Source organism: Ostrinia furnacalis, unplaced genomic scaffold (genome assembly GCF_004193835.3).
Source record: "Ostrinia furnacalis isolate ACB-3 unplaced genomic scaffold, ASM419383v2 OfSCF1439, whole genome shotgun sequence".
Lineage (NCBI taxonomy): Eukaryota > Metazoa > Arthropoda > Insecta > Lepidoptera > Crambidae > Ostrinia > Ostrinia furnacalis.
The window spans coordinates 46,016-73,780 of NW_021131678.1; the positions used below are offsets into that span (position 1 = coordinate 46,016).

General features: G+C 44.7%; 1 protein-coding gene across 1 annotated transcript; it reads left to right on the forward strand.

Annotated features, from left to right (window-relative positions):
• The first annotated feature begins 410 nt into the window (after positions 1 to 410).
• Bx42 (Puff-specific protein Bx42) lies at positions 411 to 27,426 on the forward strand. Its single transcript, XM_028304496.1, is given in 13 exon segments — positions 411 to 457; positions 831 to 982; positions 1,359 to 1,516; positions 1,997 to 2,179; positions 2,793 to 2,872; positions 4,227 to 4,408; positions 7,796 to 8,029; positions 8,618 to 8,762; positions 19,572 to 19,697; positions 19,775 to 19,924; positions 20,589 to 20,688; positions 21,645 to 21,802; positions 26,922 to 27,426. Coding segments are annotated over 12 exon segments (1,668 nt in total). The 5' UTR covers positions 411 to 440; the 3' UTR covers positions 21,786 to 21,802; positions 26,922 to 27,426.
• The last annotated feature ends 339 nt before the right edge of the window (positions 27,427 to 27,765 follow it).

Genomic DNA, 27,765 nt, shown 5'->3' on the forward strand with positions numbered 1-27,765 from the left:
CGCCAAATAACACAGCAATTATTATGAAAATAAATTGAAAAAATATTTGAAATAAAATTTATATGAAAATGAAGGGTTTGTAAGTAATTCAATAATTTATGATAAATTATTACATTTTCAAAAAACATTATAAAAAGGATGTATATTTCTTGTTTTCTTTGCTCTTCGCTATTATTTAAAAATCAATATTCGTTTATAAATCAATCATGAATCAATCATTAAAATTTTGGCAGAAATAAAAAATGTTTTAATAAATCTTCTGTCGCTAGTTAATAGTCAATCAATTCCTCTTTTCATTAGTTAACAAAATGCTAGGGTAAATATGAGATCTAATATTTAATTTAATGATTAAACAAACAGCATTTTTTTTATTTGTCCACCCACAGAACACGATTACTAAAGTTTCTGAACGAAAATACGTCAGTCAGTCAGTCACCAAAATGGCGTCGTTGACGAGGTGTGTGTATTTTATTTTCTGGAAATTATTTTAATTTTAGCCATTATTTGCCCTAAATAAATTGGTTTTGAGTTACTTTCTTTGTGTATGAAAATTTGGTAATACGCTTATAGTATTTAGAGCACAAGCTGTTCAGCTAAACCTGGAAATCACCATGCATCACATTGTTGTTCTTCTGAATTTATTAGCTTTTATCCTTGTTTATCTCTTTTCATGTGACGATAACCCGTCATAATAAAGAGTAACAAGTTCAGTGATAAAGGATTTACAAAACGAATGGTTCGAAGGCAATAAATACATTTTTTATTTATTTATTTATTTATTTAAAAACTGGCGCACTGAAATATAATCTTTATGAAACTTTATATTTCAGCTTATTGCCAGCTCCGACACAGCAAGTGTGGGATCGAGATGATGAATTGAAGGCAAAACGAGTCGGCAGCGCGTTGGTTGTGTCCCAAACAAGTGTGCCACCTTATGGACAGAGGAAAGGATGGGTGCCGCGGGCAGAGGAGGACTTTGGAGGTAATTTAGCAATTTCAAGGGTTAGGAACTCTTTATTGGTACCAAGTACGATGCTTATATTTTCACCAAAATACCAGTTAATTCAAAGACAAAGTTGTGTATCGACAAATAGCATTGATTGCAGTTGTAAATTGAAAATAACAGCACATCTAAACATTGACTTCTTATGTTGCAATAGCTGAAATTTTGCTACAAATATCTATAGTCTGATGTGCTATTTATGTATATTAATGTAAGGCTTTCCTAAGGAATTTAGGTACCTACTCTTTTTAGTTTTTACAGCTACTTTTTAAACCTAATTTTAGCAGTATCCTTTCTTACATTATTAGAAGTGTCATAATTGAATAATAAAAAATAAACAATGGTGTAATTCTAGATGGAGGTGCGTTCCCCGAGATCCATGTGGCCCAGTATCCCTTGGGCATGGGTGCACGAGGGAAGGAGAGCACGTCAAACGCTCTGGCCGTTCAGCTGGATGAGACGGGCCGTGTCAAGTACTCGGCTATTGCTAGGCAGGGGCATAGCGCTGATAAGGTTGGTATTGGAATATGCACCTAACAAGTATAGCAATGGCTTCAAATTCAAAATTATTTATTGTGAAACATTAATGTGATTTATGATTCAAAATCCAAAATGATGGAGGAGGCTTTTACCCAAGTGGGGCCACAATCAAGAGAAATAATTAATTTTAAATAAAACTGTAATAACTGTGGATTTATAAATCTATAATAAATAAATAAAATGATTCAAAATCTATGTGTTTAGTCTGTACTTTTATAATTGCTAAGAAGTGGCCTTCTTTTCGCTTCGGCGTTGTTGGGTAGACTTACAATAAATATTCCAGACCAGTCAGGCTCATACCAAAGTTGTGATTGAGTTAACAAATATTCTCAAATTAAAAAAAAAATCTGTGGTAAGAAGTTTTCTCATCGCAAGCTAATCTTGATGACGTTAGGCACTTTATCTATGTAGTGAAATTAATAGAAAATAAATTATATTTTTATTTGTCAACAGATAATCTACTCCAAACTTACTGACCTGCTGCCGTCCGAGGTACTGGCTGAAGATGATCCCACGCTCCAGAAACCGACCGATGAAGACATACAAGATATCACGGAGAAGACCAAGCTTGCCCTGGAGAAGTTGACCAACGCCAAGATATCTGCTGCTATGCCCGTGAAAGCTGCCCCTAAAGCTGTGAGTTGGATATTTTGAGTTAGATTTTTAATTAATCTAGATATTTAATACTTACCAGTTACCATACTGAAATAGTGCTTTATTATTATTTATTTATATGTTCAACAGTTGGACATCCTATGACTGAAATGATGATGATACTGAAATAAGTTTTTTTTTAAGCTTACTGTGTCTGGGCCCAAGAATTTCTAGGCCGTCTAGCTCGGACAATAACTCGCGGCTCTGTCCCGAAGACTTCAGGAGGACACCGTCAGGTTTTAGTGAGTAGGTCCTGCCCTTCTGGCAGGGAGAGCCTCACATAACCCACTGGTTCCCCCGGGCCAGTGGGTATGCAAATTCATGCATTTCTTGACAAAAAAAAAGATCCGTTAAACTTGGGCTCTAAGCAGAATATGGCCTAACCAAATAAGTTTTGTAATTTGGGCATCTTTGACATCTTTGGGCTATTGTTGCCTTTTTTAAGAGGGGATTTCTTCTCTTCCCGTCCGTGTTTCCCCATCCAATAAAAATCATTCGGCCCTTTTATTAGTGAGGGTTTAGATGTAAGTCCATCTCTGCTATAAGCGGAGAACAGCCATTATTTACGCGCGTTGATAGTACCTTTCCTTGGCAGGCACCGGCGCAATACATCCGATACACGCCCGCGCAGCAAGGCGGCGCTTTCAACTCCGGAGCTAAGCAGCGGGTCATTAGGTACGTACATCTTTTACAAAATTATTTTAAAAATATACTTGCTACATCAGTTTTATAAGTACGAGGGCTGCACTAAAAGTATCGGGAATGGAATATTTCCACTGTTCCATTCATATTAAAATCTATTTAATTGCAAACTCCAGGGTTTTAAAAATCGTATACCATTTATTTATTTAAAAAAAGATTCTCGGTCATATCACAAGGTCTTGTCAAACTTGTTTAGTCGTTGAGAAAATGGAATTGACTCGAGAAAATTCAAGAGCGATGATTTATTATGACTTTTGAAGTGGTTTAACACAAAAACAGTGTGTTGACCGGATGATTTCTGCATTTGGTAATGAAGCCCCATCCAAAACCACAATTTATCGCTNGTACGTACATCTTTTACAATAATATTTTTAAAAATATTCTTGCTACATCAGTTTTATAAGTATGTCTGCGGTCAGCCGGACTAGGATACACGCTGTGATAAAATCTTATCGACGGTTTTAGACGACAAACGTATGGGTATGTCGCGTAAAATCGATAAAATGGCGAGATAAAAGCTTATCGCGGCGCGCATCTTAGGCCTACAGGTCAAATGAACGCGCCCGCACTTGCCCGCACGCTCAGGTAGCATCAATACAAAATGTATAGAAGAGACGGACAATGTTGTTTATACATGATGCGGGCTGTGTTCACTTAGATCTGACCTCAGAACGCACCCAGTGCAGTGTAGCAAATCTTTTATTCTGTAGTAGCATCAAGGCAGCTTGGTTTTTTAAAATTTAAAAATGACAAACATGATTTAACCACCTTTGCATGTGATAATACCACCTGTCTCAAAACTGGGTTCGATTCCAATATGGTACAAAATTTTCTGGTCATTTTTGTTGATTGTAGGTCCACCTGACTCTTAACTAAGTCTGTCACCAATTCACCAAGCTTTAATATTATGTCATCGGAGGTTAGTTAAGCAGTAGCCTTTTATTCACGTAAGAAAACTTCAACTACAACAAAACACTGAGTTGCTATCCTATCGAGTAATCGTTCTATCAAAATGACCCTTGTGAATACGGATTTAGAACTGTTTTCAATGGGACGACGTAACAAAACTTCAATGACAACAAGTCGCTGAGTTGCGATCCTATCGAGTAATCGTTCTATCGAAAATGACCCTTGTAAATACGGATTTAGAACTGTTTTTCAATGGGTCGACTTCTGAACGTCCAGCGAGATCTTGACTGTCAAAATATGTACGTGAATTAGGCCGTCTGTGGTCGAAGATTCCGGGTGATGCTCTCGTCGACATGTGAGATGCAAGTCAAGAGCTTTCCTATTGTGGACCTCATAACCATCGTTCTTTCTCCTCAAGGATGGTAGAAGCCCAATCGGACCCGATGGAGCCGCCGCGCTTCCAAATCAACAAGAAGATCCCGCGCGCGGCGCCGTCGCCGCCCGCGCCCGTGCTGCACTCGCCGCCGCGCCGCGTGTCCGTCAAGCAGCAGCGCGACTGGAAGGTGCCGCCGTGTGTCAGCCACTGGAAGAACGCCAAGGGTGAGTTCGAGTTTGATGCCTTCAAGTGACATATTGACAGGTCTATAAGAAGCAGCAGCGAAACTGGTGGTGGAAGGTGCCACGGTCACTGGAAGAATGCTAAAGGCGAGTTCCTGGTTCGATGCTTTAGCTCCTTCAAAGCGACTAGGGGTCCGTCTGGATACGCCAATTTAGGTTCCTCATCAGGTCATTTTAGGTTCCTAGCGCGGCAGGAATGCGGCCTTTCTGTTAGTCCCTGATTCGACACCCTCAAGTGACTTAGCTCCTTCTTCAAAGCGACTTCCAGGGGAGGGGCAGCAGCCCCTCCTGCCGCTCCCACTGGGTACGCCTATTTCATCAGGTCATAGCGCTGCAGTAATTCGAAATTCCTCCCCCAAAGATTTCCACTATGACCGCTCCTGCGCATCTCGCGGGCTCACTAGATAGTCGGCCCACCGAGGTCTATCTACACTCTTCTCCAATCCGTGGTCGCCTCTTAAGAACTTCTGTCCCAACGGCCATAAGCTCATAAAGTCTCATAAGAGAGCCTCGTCCCCCAACAAGAAGATCCCGCGCGCGGCGCCGTCGCCGCCCGCGCCCGTGCTGCACTCGCCGCCGCGCCGCGTGTCCGTCAAGCAGCAGCGCGACTGGAAGGTGCCGCCGTGTGTCAGCCACTGGAAGAACGCTAAAGGTGAGTCCTTGATTCGATGCCCGATAGTGACAGGCAGGCCAGCGCAGTCCTGACGAGACGGCGAAGAGACCTAGAAGAAAATCATCATTTCAGCGACAGGACGTCCACTGTTGAACATAGAATGCCCTCAAATGACAGTGTATAGGTCGATAGAAGCAGCAGCGGGATTGGAATGTGCCAGTGTGTCAGTCACTGGAAGAATGCTAAAGGTAAGTCCTTGATTCGATGCCCTCAAGTGTCTTAGCTCCTTCAAAGTGACTTCTNCGCCCATGTCATCAGATCATTTTAGTTTCTGGCGCTAGAGGAATGCGACCTTTTTCGTCGTTCCAACCTAAAGACTGTAGGATAAAGGCCTCCCCCAAAGATTCCACTACGACCGCTTCACTAGATAGTCGGTCCACCAAGGTCTGTCTACACTATTCTCCAATCCGTGGTCGCCTCTTAAGAACTTCTGCCCCAATGGCTATCAGCTCATAAAGGCTCATAAGAGAGCCTCGCCCCCCAACAAGAAGATCCCGCGCGCGGCGCCGTCGCCGCCCGCGCCCGTGCTGCACTCGCCGCCGCGCCGCGTGTCCGTCAAGCAGCAGCGCGACTGGAAGGTGCCGCCGTGTGTCAGCCACTGGAAGAACGCCAAGGGTGAGTGCGGGTTCGATGCTCGTATAGGGCACATTGACAGTGAAGATCAAGGGAAGAACAGGGCGACTCGAAGGAAGGAAGAACGCTAAAGGTGAGTCCTTGATTCGATGCTCCATGGTGACAGGTTGTAGGGCCAACGCAGTCCTGACGAGGCGGCGAAGAGACCTAGAAGAAAATCATCATTTCAGCGAAAGGACGTCCACTGTTGAACATAGAATGCCCTCAAATGACAGTGTATAGGTCGATAGAAGCAGCAGCGGGATTGGAATGTGCCAGTGTGTCAGTCACTGGAAGAACGCTAAAGGTGGGTCCTTGATTCGCTGCCTTCAAGTGACATATTGACAGGTCGATAAGAAGCAGCAACGGAACTGTAAGGTGCCACAGTCACTGGAAGAATGCTAAAGGCAAGTTCCTGGTTCGATGCTTTAGCTACTTCAAAGCGACTTCTTCGTGGGTTCCTCTCCTTGGGTACGCCCATATCATCAGGTCATTTTAGTTTCTGGCGCTGCGGAATACGACCTTCCTGTTAATCCCTGATTCGGTACCCTATCTAGTGACTTACCCCTTTCAAAGCGACTTTTCTTCCTGCCGCCCCCTGCCCCCCTTTGGGTACGCCCATGTCATCAGGTTATTTTAGTGTCTGGCGCTGCAGGAACGTGACCTTCCCTATTTCGCTGTTCCAACCAGTAGGATAAAGGCTTCCCCCAAAGATTTAGTCGGTCCACCGAGAGGTCTGTCAATACTGCTTGCTCCAATCTTAAGAACTTCTGCCTCAATGGCTACGTTATAAGGGATCATAAGAGAGCCTCGCCTCCCAACAAGAAGATCCCGCGCGCGGCGCCGTCGCCGCCCGCGCCCGTGCTGCACTCGCCGCCGCGCCGCGTGTCCGTCAAGCAGCAGCGCGACTGGAAGGTGCCGCCGTGTGTCAGCCACTGGAAGAACGCTAAAGGTGGGTCCTTGATCCGACACATTGACAGTGAAGATCAGAGGAAAGACAGGACGACTCGAAGGAAAGAAGATGCCCGCTTGTGACACGTTGACAGTGTATAGGTCGATAAAAAGCAGCAGCGGAACTGTAAGGTGCCACAGCCACTGGAAGAACGCTAAAGGTAAGTCCTTGATTCGATGCTTCAAGGGACAGCTCCTTTAAAGTGATACATTGACAGTGAAGATCAAAGGAAGGACAGGAAGAGAGATCGGAGGAAGGAAGAACGCTAAAGAAGCTGCAGCGCGACTGGAAGGTGCCGCCGAAGGTGCCGCCGTGTGTCAGCCACTGGAAGAACGCCAAGGGTGAGTCCTTGATTCGATGCCCGATAGTGACAGGCAGGCCAGCGCAGTTCTGACGAGGCGGCGAAGAGACCTAGAAGAAAATCATCATTTCAGCGATAGGACGTCCACTGTTGAACATAGAATGCCCTCAAGTGACATATTGACAGTGTGGGTCGAGAAGCAGCAGCGGGACTGTAAGGTGACATCGTGTGTCAGCCACTGGAAGAACGCTAAAGGTGGGTCCTTAATTCGATGCTCCATGGTGACAGGTTGTAGGGCCAACGCAGTCCTGACGAGGCGCGGCGAAGAGACCAAGAAGAAAATCATCATTTCAGCGATAGGACGTCCACTGTTGAACATAGAATGCTCTCAGGTTACACATTGATAGTGTAGGTCGATAAGAAGCAGCAGCGGGATTCGAAGGTGCCATCGTATTTTAGTCACTGGAAGAATACGAAGGGTAAGTATGATTGGATTGCCCTCAAGTGAGGGCATCCAATCAAAGCGACTTCCAGGATTCAGGTGCTTCTCGTGATTCACCTAAAGGCCTGTCGATATTTTTCTCGCCTTTGCAGGTCCGTAGTTGGTCGCCACTCGATAACTTTTTTGCCCCGACGATTATTATGCCCACTGCCACTTAAGTCTGACAATTCTGTGGGCTACGCCAGTTTTTTAATGTTACAACGGATCTCCTCATTTCTGATCCCATCACATAAGGAAACTCAATCGAATCTCTCACCAATCCAATGGGCATGATTACTAATCACCAAGTCTACTTATCCAATGTCTTAATCAGTGCTCATTGCCCCCAGGTTACACAATCCCGCTTGACAAGCGGCTCGCAGCGGACGGCCGAGGATTACAGCAAGTTCGCATCAACGAGAACTTCTCCAAGCTAGCCGACGCGTTATACATCGCTGACAGAAAGGCCAGGGAAGCTGTGGAGGCCAGAGCACAGCTGGAAAGGAGATTAGCGCAAAGAGAAAAGGAGAAAAAAGAAGAACATTTGAGGGTTCTCGCGCAAAGGGCCAGGGATCACAGAGCTGGTGAGAATTTGTTATGTTATCGTCTGAAAGCAGCTATAGGGCACACAGGGTTTAGTTTTTGTTATAGCGGCAACAGAAATACATCATCTGTGAAAATTTCAACTGTGTAGTTATTACGGTTTATGAGATACAGCCTGGTGACAGACAGAGCGACGTTAATATTAGGGTCCCGTTTTTACCCTGTGTATGGGATCCTAACAATTGCTAAAAGACCAGAGACCACAGAGCTTATTCAGATACTATTTAGTCAGGGTGAACTGCATTGAGACACTAAATGAGTCACATAAAAATATCGTAGCAACTATATTTATACAGACCTACAAAGCGTTAGGTATAGAAAAGTAGTTCAAGAAAATGTTAACTCACTTCTAAGACCACGCGTAAAAATCTCGTTTCAATTTTACGCATTCATTTGATTGCTTTTTAATTTTTATTAGACAGAGCATCTACTGAGCGTAATCGCTTCACTGTAGGTAGACCATATTACCAGCATTAGGGGACATTTTAATAACAGTAAGAATAAGAGCAACCTTTTCATCAAAAAAAGGAACACAATCTACCCCCAGTCTAACAGCGCCTTCTACCCAGGTATCCGAGCGCCGGAGGACGAGGAAGCACCACCAGAAGTCGACGAGTCCGGCCTCACGGTGGCAGAGAGAGACAAACTGCGCGCTGAGCGGCATAAAGAGAGACAGCGAGAGCGGAACTTGGCTAGAGCTGCCCCAGACAAGAGGTAGGATAAGATGTAATTTTATTGTTAGTTGGAAATCCGGCTCGAAGGACCATGCTGACTAGACCAGCCAGAATTTGACGAGCCCGGGCTCCCTGTGGCAGAGAAAGACAAATTGCGCGCTGAACGACTTAAGAGAGACAGCGTGAGCGGAATCTGGCTAGGGCTGCGCCGAACAAGAGGTAAGATCAGACAAAATTCGAAAATCCGGCTCGATGGACCATGCTGACTAGACCAGGCAGAAGTCGACGAGTCCGGCCTCACTGTGGCAGAGAGAGACAAACTGCGTGCTAAGTGGCATAAAGAGAGACAGCGCGAGCGGAATTTGGCTAGGGCTGCGCCGGACAAGAGGTAAGATAAGAAGTAATTTTATTGTTAGCGGGAAATCCGGCTCGAAGGACCATGCTAAATAGACCAGCCAGAAGGGGACGAGTCCGGCCTTACCGTGGCAGAGAGAGACAAACTGCTTGCTGAGTGGCATAAAGAGAGGCAGCGCGAGCAGAACCTGGCTCGGGCTGCCCCGGACAAGAGGTAAGATAAGATGTAACTTAATAATAATCCTTAACACTGGCAATCAGTGGAAAATCTGGCTCGAAGGACCATGTTGCGCGCTTAACGGCACAAGGAAAGACAGCACAAGCGGAACCTGGCTAGAGCTGTTCCGGACAAGAGGTAAGATAAGAAAATATCCGGATATCCGGCTCGAAGGACCATGTTGCGCGCAGGCAATCACTTACCATCAGGTGATCCGTCTGATGTTTACCTCCTGTCACATAAAAACGGCGTTTTCTGGCTTCTGGCTGNCCACTTCCTTGATTCCCGAAATTTTCAGTGCCGCCCTCGTATGTCTGCGGTCAGTCGGGCTAAGATGCACGCCGAGAACTCATGGCGCGATTTTCACCCGCGCCCGCGTCAGTTGCGGGCCCGCAGCTTCTGTGGAATGCAGATACTTATGTAAAAACTAATGCACAAACTCACGACGCGGTTTTCGCACGCAGCGGGCGCGGTTGTATTCGGGTCCCGACGATCGGCGGGCGACCATTTTGTACCAGCGACTTAGCACGCGGCGCGATTTAATCGCGCCGTGAGTTCTTAGAATAACCGCGCAAATAACCGCTCCCGTGAGTTTTGAAATAAAACCGCAATTCCACAACCGCCGCGGGCGCGGGTGAAAATCGCGCCGTGGCCCGTGAGTTCTTAGCATTACACGACAAACGTATGGGCATATCGCGTAAAATCGATAAAATGGCGCGATAAAAGTTTATCGCGGCGCGCATCTTAGGCCTACAGGTCAAATGAACACGCCCGCACTTGCCCGCACGCTCAGGTAGCATCAATACAAAATGTATAGAAGAGACGGACAATGTTGTTTATACATGATGCGGGCTGTGTTCACTTAGATCTGACCTCACGACGCACCCAGTGCAGTGTAGCAAATCCTTTATTCTGTAGTATAGTTTAAAGGCAGCTTGATGTTTTTTAAAATTTAAAAATGACAAACATGGACACACTATTTAACCACCCTTGTATGTGGTAAATGCCTGTCTCTAAATCTGGCTTCGACCAATTCCCAATGTGGACAATATTTTCTGGTCATTCCTGTTGATTGTAGGGCTTGCAGTAGTTGTAGCCTGTCGCCAAAATGCTTTTACATCAATGTATTACATCAATCGGAGGTTAGGTAGTGTGCCCTCTGTGTTTGAGGATTTCAGGTGAAAAGCTCTCATTTACCTCTGGTCTAATCATCTTCTTATGTCAGATGCACGTCAAGAGCCTATCGTCCCTATTGTGGTTAAAAAAGCAATATTAATTTACCGTGCAACATAAAGGACGTCGCACATTTATCAACCCAGAAAGGGATCGTAACCGTATCAATTCGAGGCGGTTAGTATTCTTTGTATGAAACTCTATACTGCAACGCACACCTAACTGTATCGTAAACGTCTCACCTCGCAATTGATAGCGCGTGAAAGGCGATGACAGCTCGCGAAAAGCGATACGGTGTTGATTCCTTTCCGAGTTGATAAGTTCCACCACCAGTTCGCATTCCACCAGCTCGCACTAAGCGTTTCGACGACTCTTTTATAATGCGAACAGCTAGGGACTGGAATTCGCTGCCTGTTGCTGTATTTCCTGAACACTATAATCCGGGCCTTTTCAAGGCGAGAGTGAATAGGCACTTACAGGGCAGATATGTACCATCCTAGACTGCATCTCACTTAACATCAGGTGCAATAAGATACCTGCCTTGTCTTGCATAAAAAAAGTCTGCTATGAGCATAAGACGTTCCTCTTCTCCTCCAGGATGGTAGAAGCCCAATCGGACCCGATGGAGCCGCCGCGCTTCCAGATCAACAAGAAGATCCCGCGCGCGGCGCCGTCGCCGCCCGCGCCCGTGCTGCACTCGCCGCCGCGCCGCGTGTCCGTCAAGCAGCAGCGCGACTGGAAGGTGCCGCCGTGTGTCAGCCACTGGAAGAACGCTAAGGGTGAGTTGACATTGACAGTGTAGATCAAGGGAAAGACAAGAAGACAGATCGAAGGAAGGAAGAACGCTAAAGGTGAGTCCTTGATTCGATGCCCGATGGTGACAGGCAGGCCAGCGCAGTCCTGACGAGGCGGCGAAGAGACCTAGAAGAAAATCATCATTTCAGCGAAAGGACGTCCCCTGTTGAACATAGAATGCCCTCAAATGACAGTGTATAGGTTGATAAGAAGCAGCAGCGGGATTGGAATATGCCACCGTGTGTCAGTCACTGGAAGAACGCTAAAGGTGGGTCCTTGATTCGCTGCCTTCAAGTGACATATTGACAGGTCGATAAGAAGCAGCAGCAGAACTGTAAGGTGCCACAGTCACTGGAAGAATGCTAAAGGTGAGTTCCTGGTTCGATGCTTTAGCTCCTTCAAAGCGACTTCTAGGGTTCCCTCCTGGATACGCCCATATCATCAGGTCATTTTAGTTTCTGGCACGACCTTCCTGTTAGTCCCTGATTCGATACCCTCAAGTGACTTAGCTCCTTCTTCAAAGCGACTTCCAGGGGAGGGGCAGAAGCCCCTCCTGCCCCTCCCCCTGGGTACGCCCATTTCATCAGGTCATAGCTCTGCAGGAGTGCGAAATTCCTCCCCCAAAGATCTTCACTATGACCGCTCCTGCGTATCTCGCGAGCTCACTAGATAGTCGGTCCACGGAGTTCTGTCTATCCTATTCTCCAATCCGTGGTCGCCTCTTAAGAACTTCTGCCCCAATGGCCATCAGCTCATAAAGACATCATAAGAGAGCCTCGTCCCCCAACAAGAAGACCCCGCGCGCGGCGCCGTCGCCGCCCGCGCCCGTGCTGCACTCGCCGCCGCGCCGCGTGTCCGTCAAGCAGCAGCGCGACTGGAAGGTGCCGCCGTGTGTCAGCCACTGGAAGAATGCTAAAGGTGAGTCCTTGATGCGACACATTGACAGTGAAGATCAAAGGAAGGACAGGACGACTCGAAGGAAAGAAGATGCCCGCTTGTGACACGTTGACAGTGTATAGGTCGATAAGAAGCAGCAGCGGGACTGGAAGGTGCCGCCGTGTGTCAGCCACTGGAAGAACGCCAAGGGTGAGTTCGAGTTTGATGCCTTCAAGTGACATATTGAAAGGTCGATAAGAAGCAGCAGCGAAACTGGTGGTGGAAGGTGCCACGGTCACTGGAAGAATGCTAAAGGTGAGTGCTTAATTCGATGTCCTCAAGTGACTTAGATCCTTCAATCAAAGCGACTTCCAGGGTTCCCTAAGGTACGCTCATATTATCAGGTAATTTTAGTTTCTGACGCGGCAAGAATGAGACTTTCCTGTCAATCCCTGATTCGATACCCTCAAGTGACTTAGCTCCTTCTTCAAAGCGACTTCCAGGGGAGGGGCAGCAGCCCCTCCTGCCCCTCCCCCTGGGCGCAATGACGGGACGCTATGACCTGATAAAATGGGCGTCATTTTATCAGGTCATAGCGTTGCAGTAATTCGAAATTCCTCCCCCAAAGATTTTCACTATGACTGCTCCTGCGCATATCGCGAGCTCACTAGATAGTCGGTCCACCAAGGTCAGTCTACACTCTTCTCCAATCCGTGGTCGCCTCTTAAGAACTTCTGCCCCAATGGCCATCAGTTTCTAAGACATCATAAGACAGCTTATAAAGGCTCATAAGCGAGCTCCCCGCTCTCAACAAAAAGATCCCGCGCGCGGCGCCGTCGCCGCCCGCGCCCGTGCTGCACTCGCCGCCGCGCCGCGTGTCCGTCAAGCAGCAGCGCGACTGGAAGGTGCCGCCGTGTATCAGCCACTGGAAGAACGCTAAAGGTGAGTGCCTTCAAGGGACAGCTCCTTTAAAGTGATACATTGACAGTGAAGATTAAAAGAAGGACAGGAAGACTCGAAGGAAAGAAGATGCCCGCTTGTGACACGTTGACAGTGTATAGGTCGATAAGAAGCAGCAGCGGAACTGTAAGGTGCCACAGTCACTGGAAGAACGCTAAAGGTAAGTCCTTGATTCGATGCCCGGTAGTGACAGCTCCTTTAAAGTGACACATTGACACTGAAGATTAAGGGAAGGACAGGAAGACAGATCGGAGGAAGGAAGAACGCCAAAGGTGAGTCCTTGATTCCATGTCCTCAAGTGCCTTAGCTCCTTCAAAGCGCTTCCAGGAAGGGGGAGGAGCAAGTCATATCTAGCTGCTGGACTAACTAGGGAAGGGGGGGGGGGGGCAAGTTATCCTAGCTTCTAGACTAGGGAGGGGCAAGTCAGGTTTCGAGGTCAGATAGTTGATATAGCTCCTTCAAAGCGACTTCCAGGAGGGAAAGACAGCTGCCATTCATAGGTACGCCCATGTCATCAGTCATTTTAGTTTCTGGCGCNCGTATTAACTGGCTAGAGCAGAAAATGGCTACTGGGTAACATCTCGCATTACCTCGGAGAAAAAAATGGCTACTGGGTAACATCTCGCATTACCTCGGAGCAAAAGAATGGCTATGGGTAACATCTCAGTAGTAGGGATTCGAGAGTTCTGGCTCACCCAACTCTGGCTCACCTAAATCCGAAACGCCGGCGGCTAAAAAAAAAAAAGGTTTAGGGGGTCACTTGGAGCGATTGCACGCATCCCCAGCTTCGTATCTGCAACGGATCCGGAGATAAACATCCGCGAATGTGTGTCCTACTTTATTTGTTAATTATTCCTTCATTAATTACCAACAACTAATGACTCCATTATTCCGAAACCAGTAACATAACATCTACCACATTCCAAGACAAGTTACTATTAACTAATAATATCTTTTAAAAATCCATTGCTAAATTGACATTACTGGTATAAATACCCATATACATCACTACTTTCTTCACACTTCTTCCTCTGAATTCGTATTCAATACCTATCAACACACAAAACTCAATAACATCCATAACTATGGAGGTAAGTAACACATTAATAATCATTTTACTATAATGTTCTTCAATCTACATTTTTGTTTAATTTTCTTAAGTAATATCTTTTTTATACTAACGTTGCATATCTTTCCTTAGTTACAGATTCCTGAATCCGAATGTAATGTGGCATTCGATGAAAATACATTTAAAAACTACTACTTCCCTTTGTCTGATGAAGATGAGATTCCTCCATAACAACAAAGTTCAAGCAAGAGAACAAACAATGAATCCATTGACGAATTCTTCACCACACCAAACAAGAAAGCTAAAACCAAAAAGTCCTCAACAGTGGGACGTCCGAATCCAAATATTGATTGTATATCCTATGTTTCATCTAACGCGGATGATGGATCAAAAGCGACGCACTTAATTAAAGTTGAAATTTATGAATTAAAAAAAATTGAAAACATAGAGCCATCTGAGCAATGGAAACATGCGAATGTACGTGTGAAATATTTCACAAAACCAACAAACGATTCCATACATAGAAAAACTCGACAATTAGTTTACGATATAACAAAGAGCATATCGAATGCACCGGGGTGCCAAAAATATACGGTAAGCAATAAAAAATAAAAATGCTTTGCCTCCATACCAACAAAGTTCAAGCAAGAGAACAAACAATGAATCCATTGACGAATTCTTGTGAACGTCAGAATGGCGGGTGTATGGTCACAGAAATGAATAATATAAATATGAATTTTCAATACCTGAGGTGTACCTTTATGTACCTTTAGTTATTAATTTTGTACTTCCCTAATACGGGAACAATTTAAATTACAAAATGAGCCGCCAACCTGATATCAGGTTGGCGGGTGTATGCTGAAATTGGACGAAACAGGTAAGTTATGGTTTTCTTTTATTTACAATTATTTAGTACCTCAAATGTACCTCACAAATATATTATGATAAACCAAATGCGACGAATAATTAACGAGAAAATTGATACGCAAAATTTGATGTCCACCATTTTTTTGATGGCCACCATTTCTTTTAACAAGTTAGAAAGTTGACACTGACACAGATAATACATACCATACAGATATTTTTTAAGTCTGTTTTTTNAGGAGGGAAAGACAGCTGCCATTCATAGGTACGCCCATGTCATCAGGTCATTTTAGTTTCTGGCGCAGCAGAAATGCGACTTTTCGTCGTTCCAACCAAAAGACTGTAGGATAAAGACCTCCCCCAAGGATTTTCACTGCGACCGCTTCACTAGACAGTTGGTCTGTCTACACTATTCCCCAATCCGTGGTCGCCTCTTAAGAACTTCTGTCCCAATGGCCATCAGCTCATAAAGGCTCATAAGAGAGCCTCGCCCCCCCAACAAGAAGACCCCGCGCGCGGCGCCGTCGCCGCCCGCGCCCGTGCTGCACTCGCCGCCGCGCCGCGTGTCCGTCAAGCAGCAGCGCGACTGGAAGGTGCCGCCGTGTGTCAGCCACTGGAAGAACGCCAAGGGTGAGTTGACATTGACAGTGTAGATCAAGGGAAAGACAAGAAGACAGATCGAAGGAAGGAAGAACGCTAAAGAAGCAGCAGCGCGACTGGAAGGTGCCGCCGTGTGTCAGCCACTGGAAGAACGCTAAAGGTGAGTCCTTAATTCGATGCTCCATGGTGACAGGTTGTAGGTCCAGCGCAATCCTGACGAGGCGCGGCGAAGAGACCAAGAAGAAAATCATCATTTCAGCGACAGGACGTCCACTGTTGAACATAGAATGCCCTCAAGTGACAGGTTAATAGGTATAGGTTGATAAGAAGCAGCAACGGGATTGGAAGGTGCCATCATGTGTCAGTCACTGGAAGCTAGAGGTAAGTTCTTGATTCGATGCCCTCATGTGACTTAACTCCTTCAAAGCGACTTCCAGGAAGGAGTCCAGCTTCTGGACTAACTAGGGAGAGGAGGCTAGTCATACCTAGCTTCTGGACTAAGGGGGAGGGCAAGTCAGATCTTTTAGACCCATGTCATCAGGTCATTTTAGTTTCTGGCGCTGCAGGAATGCGTCTTTTTCGTCGTTTTAACCAAAAGACTAGGGCTAGGACTAAAGGCCTCCCTCATAGAATTTCCCTATTTCGCTGTTCCAACTAAAAGACTGTAGAATAAAGGCTTCCCCCAAAGATTTAGTCGGTCCACCGAGAGGTCCATCAATACTGCTTGCTCCAATCTTAAGAACTTCTGCCTCAATGGCTACGTTATAAGGGATCATAAGAGTCCCGTCCCTCAACAAGAAGATCCCGCGCGCGGCGCCGTCGCCGCCCGCGCCCGTGCTGCACTCGCCGCCGCGCCGCGTGTCCGTCAAGCAGCAGCGCGACTGGAAGGTGCCGCCGTGCGTCAGCCACTGGAAGAACGCCAAAGGTGGGTCCTTGATTCGATGCCCGATGGTGACAGGTTGTAGGTCCAGCGTAGACTAGACGAGGCAGCGAAGGGACCAAGAAGAAAAGCGTCATTATTTCAGCGACAGGACGTCCACTGTTAAACATAGAATGCCCTCAAATGACAGTGTATAGGTCGATAAGAAGCAGCAGCGGGATTCGAAGGTGCCATCGTGCGTCAGTTACTGGAAGAACGCTAAAGGTGGGTCCTTGATTCGATGCTTCAAGGGACAGCTCCTTTAAAGTAATACATTGACAGTGTAGATCAAGGGAAAGACAAGAAGACAAATCGGAGGAAGGAAGAACGCTAAAGAAGCAGCAGCGCGACTGGAAGGTGCCGCCCTGCGTCAGCCACTGGAAGAACGCTAAAGGTGGGTCCTTAATTCGATGCTCCATGGTGACAGGTTGTAGGGCCAACGCAGTCCTGACGAGGCGCGGCGAAGAGACCAAGAAGAAAATCATCATTTCAGCGATAGGACGTCCACTGTTGAACATAGAATGCCCTCAAATGACAGTGTATAGGTCGATAAGAAGCAGCAGCGGGATTGGAATGTGCCACCGTGTCAGTCACTGGAAGAATGCTAAAGGTAAGTCCTTGATTCGATGCCCTCAAGTGACTTAGCTCCTTCAAAGCGACTTCCAGGATTTAGGTGCTTCTCGTGACCGACGATCCACCTAAAGGCCTGCCGATATTTTTCGCGCCCGTGCAGGTCCGTATTTGGTCGCCACTCGAGAACTTTTCTGCCCCAACGGTTATTATTTCTAGGAGTTATCTACTCTGCCCACTGCCACTTAGTCCGCCAATTCTCTGGACTATGTCAGTTTTTTGTTGTTACAACGGATCTCCTCATTTCTGATCCGATCACATAAGGAAACTCCATCAAATCGCTCACCAATCCAATGGGCATGATTACTAATCACCAAGTTTACTTATTCAATGCCTTAATCAATTCTCTTCGTCCCCAGGTTACACAATTCCGCTTGACAAGCGGCTCGCAGCGGACGGCCGAGGCTTACAGCAAGTGCGAATCAACGAGAATTTCTCCAAGCTTGCCGATGCATTATACATCGCTGACAGAAAGGCCAGGGAAGCTGTGGAAGCCAGAGCACAGTTGGAAAGGAGATTAGCGCAAAGAGAGAAGGAGAAAAAAGAAGAACATTTGAGGGTTCTCGCGCAGAGGGCCAGAGATCACAGAGCTGGTGAGAATTTGTTATGTTATCGTCTGAAAGCAGCTATAGGGCACAGGGTTTAGTTTTTGTTATAGCGGCAACAGAAATACATCATCTGTGAAAATTTCAACTGTGTAGTTATCACGGTTTATGAGATACAGCCTGGCGACAGACAGAGCGACGTTAATATTAGGGTCCCGTTTTTACCCTGTGTATGGGATCCTAACAATTGCTAAAAGACCAGAGACCACAGAGCTTATTCAGATACTATTTAGTCAGGGTGAACTGCATTGAGACACTAAACGAGTCACATAAAAATATCGTAGCAACTATATTTATACAGACCTACAAAGCGTTAGGTATAGAAAAGTAGTTCAAGAAAATGTTAACTCACTTCTAAGACCGCGCGTAAAAATCTCGTTTCAATTTTACGCATTCATTTGATTGCTTTTTAATTTTTATTAGACAGAGCATCTACTGAGCGTAATCGCTTCACTGTAGGTAGACCATATTACCAGCATTAGGGGACATTTTAATAACAGTAAAAATAAGAGCAACCTTTTCATCAAAAAAAGGAACACAATCTACCCCCAGTCTAACAGCGCCCTCTATTCAGGTATTCGAGCGCCGGAGGACGAGGAAGCACCACCAGAAGTGGACGAGTCCGGCCTCACGGTGGCAGAGAGAGACAAACTGCGCGCTGAGCGGCATAAAGAGAGACAGCGAGAGCGGAACTTGGCTAGAGCTGCCCCAGACAAGAGGTAGGATAAGATGTAATTTTATTGTTAGTTGGAAATCCGGCTCGAAGGACCATGCTGACTAGTCCAGCCAGAATTTGACGAGCCCGGGCTCCCTGTGGCAAAGAAAGACAAACTGCGTGCTGAACGACTTAAGAGAGACAGCGTGAGCGGAATCTGGCTAGGGCTGCGCCGAACAAGAGGTAAGATGAGATAAAATTCGAAAATCCGGCTCGAAGGACCATTCTGACTAGATCGGATGTGGACGAGCCTGGCCTCACCGTGGCAGAGAAAGACAAACTGCGCGCCGAGCGGCATAAAGAGAGACAGCGAGAGCGGAATTTAGCTAGGGCTGCGCCGGACAAGAGGTAAGATCAGACAAAATTTGAAAATCCGGCTCGAAGGACCATTCTGACTAGATCGGATGTGGACGAGTCTGGCCTCACCTTGGCAGAGAGAGACAAACTGCGAGCTGAGTGGCATAAAGAGAGACAGCGAGAAAGGAAGCTGGCTAGGGCTGCGCCGGACAAGAGGTAGGATAAGATGTAATTTTATTGTTAGTTGGAAATCCGGCTCGAAGGACCATGCTGACTAGACCAGCCAGAAGTTGACGAGTCAGGTCTCACTGTAACAGAGAGAGACAAACTGCTTGCTGAGTGGCATAAAGAGAGGCAGCGCGAGCAGAACCTGGCTCGGGCTGCCCCGGACAAGAGGTAAGATTAGATATAACTTAATAATAATCCTTAACACTGGCAATCAGTGGAAAATCTGGCTCGAAGGACCATGTTGCGCGCTTAACGGCACAAGGAAAGACAGCACAAGCGGAACCTGGCTAGGCTCCGGACAAGAGGTAAGATAAGAAAATATCCGGATATCCGGCTCCAAGGACCATGTTGCGCGCAGGCAATCACTTACCATCAGGTGATCCATCTGCTTGTTTGCCTCCTGTCACATAAAAACGGCGTTTTCTGGCTTCTGGCTGTGTCGCATTTTGACGTTTACTTATGATTTTATTTCTTCTAATCCATTTGAAGCCGTACTAAACAAACTAATATTTCCACCTATCTAACGACAAGTTTATATTCCTTCCAGAAACAAAATGGCCAAGGATCGCGAACGTGACATCTCCGAGCAGATTGCTCTAGGGCTCCCGGCCAAGAACACACAAGGTGGCGAGGGCATGTTCGACCAGCGCTTATTCAATAACAGCAANAATTAATTTTACATTTAGTTGCATGTCATAAATTAGGATTACCATGTCAAATTAAATACAAAAATAAATATTATAAACTTACATTTTCAGGTTACGGCGACGACGAAGCGTACAACGTGTACGACAAGCCTTGGCGCAACCAGGACAACGTGGGCTCGCACATCTACCGGCCGTCGCGGAATGCTGACAAGGACAACTATGGAGATATCGACTCTATTGTTAACACCAGAAGGTTTGTATCTTTATTGTATTGGTTTTTGTTGACAGGACTATTAGAGTAGGCGCACACCGTTGATTTTTAGTTGGCCGATAGTTGTGCCCGATTTTAAATTGTATGAAGAATCGGCCAAATCGAATCGGCGTAGTGTGCGCACTCCCTACATGCCCATACTGATCAACTGCCCGACTAAACTATCGGCCGACGAAAAATCAACGGTGTGCGCCTACTCTTACCTACCTCTGTTTCCCGCCAATGTAATTTACTGTATACACCTATTTCTCTATTAGAGATATCAGATAACTAAATTGTCTCATCTCATATCAATCAATAAACTGCGATATGAAAGCCTCCTACAAGATGACACGATTACACTGTCAGAATTTTATACATTTTGGCATACTTTTTAAGAGGGGTTACATTTAACAATCAGATAATAATCGGTACTCAAATGTTACAAAACTGTTGAAGGGTTCACGTTATTCGGTTTTTCACTACAATAGAGTCCAGGCGAAGACCCTTACAAGTTTTTTATGGTTGATCATCATTTTCGAATATTTTTACTTTTAATTTTATTACAAGTTTCATGGATCTCCAATTTAACCCAAATAAATATCTGCCAAGCAAGAATTATTCAGAATAATAATGAATTTGTCTGATCTAGTTAATTTTTCTTCAGGTTCGTGGCAGACAAAGAGTTTGCGGGCACCAGCAGTGGAAACGCTCGCGCCGGGCCCGTGCAGTTTGAGAAAGACGCGCCCGCGCCGAGGGAAGAACCGGTCTGTATTTATTTATATATTTATAAACGTCTTAAAAAGCTGACAATAGTTTCGAAGCTTTGTATAAAAATTTGTTGGGGGCCCCATCTTTAAAAAAGTCATTAGATCATTGATACGGCGGTAGCTAGCTACGCCCCAGGGTTCTAGCAGAGAAGAATAGGACACACTTCTTCCGTCGATGTCATGAGAGGTGACTAAGGGACAAAAGTACGCACATCAAATCACCCCGAACCATGATGGCCAACGTGGGAAGTGTAGACCTCCTTCCTTCATATGTCTGTATAAAAAGCCGCTTTTTCGGATTTGAAACTGTCATTTTCTGAGGGAGCTAGACAAAGTAACATTCACAACGCAATATCGTAATCGCTTCCCGGAGCGATGTAGCTACAATCAAAAAACGCAGGAACGAAACGATTTTGGAATACAAATTATATCACGTAATAGGTAACTCATACTATATTACTCTATTTAGTAGGTTTAATGATATAATAATAATAATTAACTTTTTTTAAAAATAAAACCGACTTCAAATGCGTGAACACAAAAAAAAAACTAAAAATTAAAAATATTGCGTATAAAAAAGTTCAACCCCAATTTTCCACCCTTGGGGGTGAAATATTTTCTTCAAATTCGCATGAAACCACCCTTTTGATAATACCTATTCAACAAAAAAATAATCGTTCAAATTTATTTATAATCGGCGGAGATATTGCGTATAAAAATGTTCATCCCCAATTTTCCACCCTTGGGGATTGTTTTTTCTTGAGGTATTACCTATACGCCGAAAAAAGATTTGTTCAAATCGGTTCATAATTGGCGGAGTTATCGCGTAACAAACATAGAAAAAAAAAACATACGGGTCGAATTGATAACCTCCTCCTTTTTTGAAGTCGGTTGAAAATTGGAGTTAATTAAAGACTATATTTAATTATTTACTTATCAATATTTGTACACAGTCCCGCACCCAACCCGACGCAGACTTCGACCCGTTCGGCCTGGACCGGTTCCTGAGCGAGGCCAAGCGCGCCGACAAGTCGGGCCGCAAGCGCGACCACCACGACCGCCACGACCACCACAACAAGAAGCGACGCGACTAGCGGAGGATAATTACTGGGTGAGTTAACGACCAAGATTCTAGTCTAGCGTGTCTCACCAGATGGATACCGATCCGGTATCAGGCCATATTATGATCGACCACAACAAGAAGCGACGCGACTAGCAGAGGATAATTACTGGGTGAGTTTCTAGCTAAAAGAATGATCTGCTAAAGTCCGGTCGCCGAGCACATAGAATTTCGTCCAATGACCCTAAGCTACCCATCCTTATCGCTCGCGCTCGCACACTCACTGCGGGCGTGCGTCGCACAGTCGCGACAGCAACATAATTACGCGCGAGCGATAAGGATGCGTAGCTTGGGGTCATTAGACGAAATTTCATCTGCTGAGCATTTCTCATCTGATAGGTAGTGACCTGGTACCATCTTTCCCATCTAGCTCTAGACCATCTAGACCTTCTATATCAGTGTTTTTCAACCTGTGGGTCGCGACCCCCTGGGGGGTCGCCAAGCCTTTGTAGGGGGGTCGCGAGAGGTCGTAAAAACTACCTCAGTAAAAGAATCAGTAAAGTTATAATGATAGATTTATCCGAAATCTAATTATACAAATGTTGTATGGATTGAAATATTACAACATCTTTGTAACATTATAAAATGCATGAAAAAAAAAGCGAGCGGTCGGGGGGTCGCGAAATATTTTTTCGCGTCATGAAAAATGTTGAAAAACACTGTTCTAGATGGTCTAGATCTAGATATTCTAGACCAGCGTTTCCCATCATGATCGCCACAACCACCATTACAAGAAGCGGCGTGATTAGTAGCAGCCGATGAGGTGAGCTAAGGACTATCTCATTAGGACACCAAGACTTCGACCCGTTCGGTCTGGACCGGTTCCTGAGCGAGGCCAAGCGCGCCGACAAGTCGGGCCGCAAGCGCGACCACCACGACCGCCACGACCACCACAACAAGAAGCGACGCGACTAGCAGAGGATAATAATCATTGGGTGAGCTAAGCACCATCAGCGTTCTAGTCAATCACTAGATATTAACACAGAATAATAATAAGTACTACGTACAGAAGTTTTACTTCGCGAAGGTATTTAAAAAAATGTATGCTCAATGTCATTAGTAATTTAGCCTGTCTCAAGAGTCAAGCACCATTTTGTTGACAAACGTCAGTGATCGGCACTGCGCCGAAGCTATAGGGCTGACTTCGGTAAAATGATGTGACGTGAGGTGCCAAACTGCGGAAAATGGCGGAGGAAATACATGATTTAGCATGTATTATCATGAATAATTATTAACTATAGTCTATCCAATATAGCTTGATTAGAATGACGGCTGTCAAACGAATGTGACTAGTGATGGGTATGTTTCGTACGGTTCACATAGATGTATCGATAAGTTTTCGAAAAAATGATATAAAAAAATGCACCCAATTTTTCTTCATATCTTTATTCATAAAAATGACAATTATGATTTAAATTTAAAGACAGTAAAATTTAAAATTCATGTCAAGGGTGTACAACCTAAGTCGAAGTCATTATCAACAGTGTTCTTCAGTGGGTTTTTTCCTCTCGCTAGAGGTAAAAAATTAGTAAGAAAAAAAAATTGTTAAATATGTTAAAAAAATAGTTTTAATTTAAAATGACTTAAAAACTAAAATTTTAAAATTACTAATGATAAAAACTATTTACAAAATAAAAAATACTTCACCCCCAGCGCCGCAGTCAGGAATGGTGCCCAAAAGGCTGGCAGCATTGCCACGTTGAATGGCCAGGCTAATTCTCTGGCCGAAATAGCTGCCAGCCTTTTGATCACCGGTCACCTCGGTGAGCCTCTTTGCCAGTTCCTTATAAAAGGAACGAGCGCTTGGACCCCATAGTTTTAATTTAATATGACATTTGTCGATATGTCCCAACACTAACATTTTTGTAACTCGAGATAACCTTGTAGAGACGTCGTTAATGCTCTAGCTTGATTTTTATAATTTCGAATTACTACTTATTGGTGTAATTTAACGCTGCATTTACACGAAATTATCATTTTTATTGGAAGCACTGTCGTCGAAAATATTATTTGTAGGTCAGACGTGAATTATTTCTTGTCCGCCAATATTTAGCTCTCATTGATCGCTACTACAAAGTTATGTCGTTACTTTTGATGACAGCTGTCATTCTAATCAAGCTATATTGGATAGACTATACTTATTTACCTCTCAGTGTCTTGAGGCAACTTAAAAAAGTACATTCTGTGTTTTTATTATTATTTACGCAGTTTAGTCCAGTCAATGAATGCCTTAACGACGGTGTAGAGAGAAATCCGTGGAACACAATTTCTGACCTCGGGACTTTATTTAGCCTAGTTAGGTGGTGAACATAGCAAAAGTCCCCGCCCTTAGCCCTTGAGCCGGCGGGGAGAGGGGAGTTTAAAGGTACCACTTTTCGGTTTTTCGCTTAATCCTCGGAAACTATGCGTCCTAGTGACATGACTACTATGAACCAAAAAAAGCTTATTNATTACGTAAAACAGTTCATAATTAACTATAAATAACAATAATAACATAGCAATGACATAATTTTAATGTAATTAGAATCACTCACACGCAGCGATACCCTAAACAACAGCAACGGCAAAATGAACCCGTTTAATCGTGGTTTCACAATAATCATTTATTGAACTCAAGCTTACGACTAAACAAACTTTTGTGGCAAACAATCATGGGAATTTACATATTTCCACATATAAAATAGGCTAAATCTCAAAATCGACCGTTCACGTTGGCGTCGCGCACCGGGAAGAAGGAAACTTCTAGAACTTCCGTCCGCGTGAGTCGCGAGACGCGCGGGGGGACTGCCNTGTACTCTGTGTTGCGAGGACTGATCTACCTTTCATCAATTTTCTATTATAAAAAACCTATACAGTCCACTTTCAAATCAAATTCCCTGAACCAGCGTAATAAACGCAATTTTCAGTGCGACATACGCACAACTCTAATTAGGCTTTTATTGATGATATACTTGGAATTGCTCTAGAGCCAATGAGGAAGTTGGAGACATTCTCATGAAGGTTATGCGTAACTATGTATTTATTAACGTGACCGTATTTGTCCACAGTCCCGCACGCAACCCGACGCAGACTTCGACCCGTTCGGTCTGGACCGGTTCCTGAGCGAGGCCAAGCGCGCCGACAAGTCGGGCCGCAAGCGCGACCACCACGACCGCCACGACCACCACAACAAGAAGCGACGCGACTAGCAGAGGATAATAACTGGGTGAGCTAAGCACCATCAGCGTTCTAGTCAATCACTGGATATTAATATCAGAACTGACGCCCAAGAGGCCAGTAAGGTTCTGGACTGGAGGCCTCTTACAAGCGCAACGTGGAGGATAGACGACCTCATAAATGTAGCAAGAAGGCGCTGGTTGTAGGCCGCTGGCGACTGCCCAATTTGGAAATCATTGGGCCAAGTTCAGCAGTGGACGTCCTGTGGCTGAAATGATGATGATGATGACCATAACAAGAAGCAGCGTGAATAGCACCAACTAATGAGGCTTAAAATTATGACCTGATGAGCGTTTTCAATCTGATGGTTAGCGACCCGGCACCGGCGATAAGCAGCGATTAATAAGGTGAGGTACTAAAAACCATCATTAATCTAGAAATCTAAACAAGAACCTTCAGCGATATATAATAGTCCGCGCTACTAGAAGACGCAGCATACTAGCTTATGCTCGTGGCTTCGCCCATGTGAATTTCATTCTATTAGCCCATGTTAGTCACAAATTAATAAGGTGAGCTAAGGGCTATCTCATTAGAACACCAAGGCTTCGACCCGTTCGGTCTGGACCGGTTCCTGAGCGAGGCCAAGCGTGCCGACAAGTCGGGCCGCAAGCGCGACCACCACGACCGCCACGACCACCACAACAAGAAGCGCCGCGACTAGCGGAGGATAATAACTGGGTGAGTTTCTAGCTAAAGCCTGGTCCGTGAGCACGTAGAATTACGTCCAAATACCCCAAGCTACCCATCCTTATCGCTCGCGCGTAATTATATTGCTGTCGCGACTGTGCGACGGGCGCCCGCAGTGAGTGTGCGAGCGCGACACTATAATTGCGCGAGCTATATAATTACACGCGAGCGTAAGAATGGGTAGCTTGGGGTCATTGGACGAAATTCTTTATGCTCGCCGACGGGACTTTAGCCTAGGATGCACGCTATAGCTGCGGATGATTGTCCAATTTTAGAACAAAACTCGCGGCTCCGCTTCATTGGCTCCCGAGGACACCGTCGGGTTTTAGTGGGTCTCTTCCCGGCAGAACGGCGGGCTTCCTGGTCCCACATAACCCGCTATTCGAAATAAAAAGCATACGCTCCATTATATCGTTTTATCAAAGCGTGTTTTCAGTTTTAGTCGATAAATCTATACATTTTTCGTTTAAAATCAACGATAACATTATATCGGAGGTACTGAGCTGAGCTAAACACCATCAGCCTTCTAGATTCATCATATCAGCTGCAGGCCGTGCTAGCTAACAGCAAGAGTCAATGAGGTTCTGGAAAGGAAGCCACGAAAGCGCAACCGCAGCGAGGGAGCTACTAGGTGCACAGACGACCTCATAAAGGTAGCAGGAACGCGCTGGACACAGGCCGCTACCAACCGGATAATCTCCGACAAAGCTAAAAAATATGTTTGAAAAATTATTCATCATCATTTCAGCCATAGGACGTCCACTGCTGAACATAGGCTTCTCCCAGTGATTTCTAGATTGACCAGCTGGTTTGAAAAATTGGCAGTTTCTATAAGCGCGGATTATAGACAACTAGCTTTCCGACCGCGGCTTCGCTCGCGTGAAATTTTGTCTGTCACAGAAAAACTTTATCGCGCGCGTCCTTGTTTCAAAAACCGGAATATCAAACTATATCTATGCCAAATTTCATCAAAATCGGTTCAGTGATTTAGGCGTGAAAGCAAGACAGACAGACAGTTACTTTCGCATTTACAATATTAGTATAGATTTAAGTAAAAAGGGGTGATGCCTTAACTTAAGGCAGGCTTAAGGCCTTTCTTACTGTCGACAGTTTCACGCCTGTCACCTATCAATAATTTTATTATCCTTACTGATTTCTGAGAATACGGATAGAGTTAAATGTGATAATGTATTTTTTTTTGTTACAGATGGTGTACATTGTTTGCCTTATCGTCTCGCACAACGTATGTTACTTTATTCATAAGTGTTTCTTTATTAACTGCCAATTTGAAAGCTTGTTAGCACAAATTCTAAGAATTGAAAGACAGTTTAAGATACGTTAAAGAATTATCCACTCATTCGTAAAAAGGTCAATGAGTAAAGATAAAGAAATGTCCTAACGAGTTGCAGTGTGACTTGATGGTAATTCTTTCCCAACGGGTAACAGTGTTAATTCGTTTGGGTGTGACTTATTGGGAACAAGAAAAAGTTAAAACAATGACAGCATATTTTAGTACACTTAGATTATTCTTATTGGAATTAACAAAATTACAAAATGTTATGAAACTTTGTGATAAGGAGAAACTTAATTTAATTGAAGGTATTCATATAACTAATATTGTATTCAATAATTCATTAAGAATACGCTTATGAATAAAAAGGACATAAAATGCATGAGGCGAAGGTTTAATGTTATGATAAAATAAGAATGACGTTAATAAATCCAAGTTTCCTTAGACATAGTTAATTAATTTTAATTAAAGAACTGTGCAGTCTTTTACATGCCTTGTTAATTGTAAATATTTGTTTCTTAAGATTTTCTCTGAAAAAATGTATTGTTCATTTTCCTAAACTCCATTACACCATAACGGCTGACAGCACTCAACTGTACTACAGTAAATTAATAATTACAATTTATTACAAGCTACTATTACAGTTACAATTTTATTGTTGCTAACATACAGAACAATAATGGAGTGAGTGGAATGTAAATTGTGAATGGTAGGTTGTTTTTCCTTAGGATATAATAAAATGTATATGATGTGTAGGTAT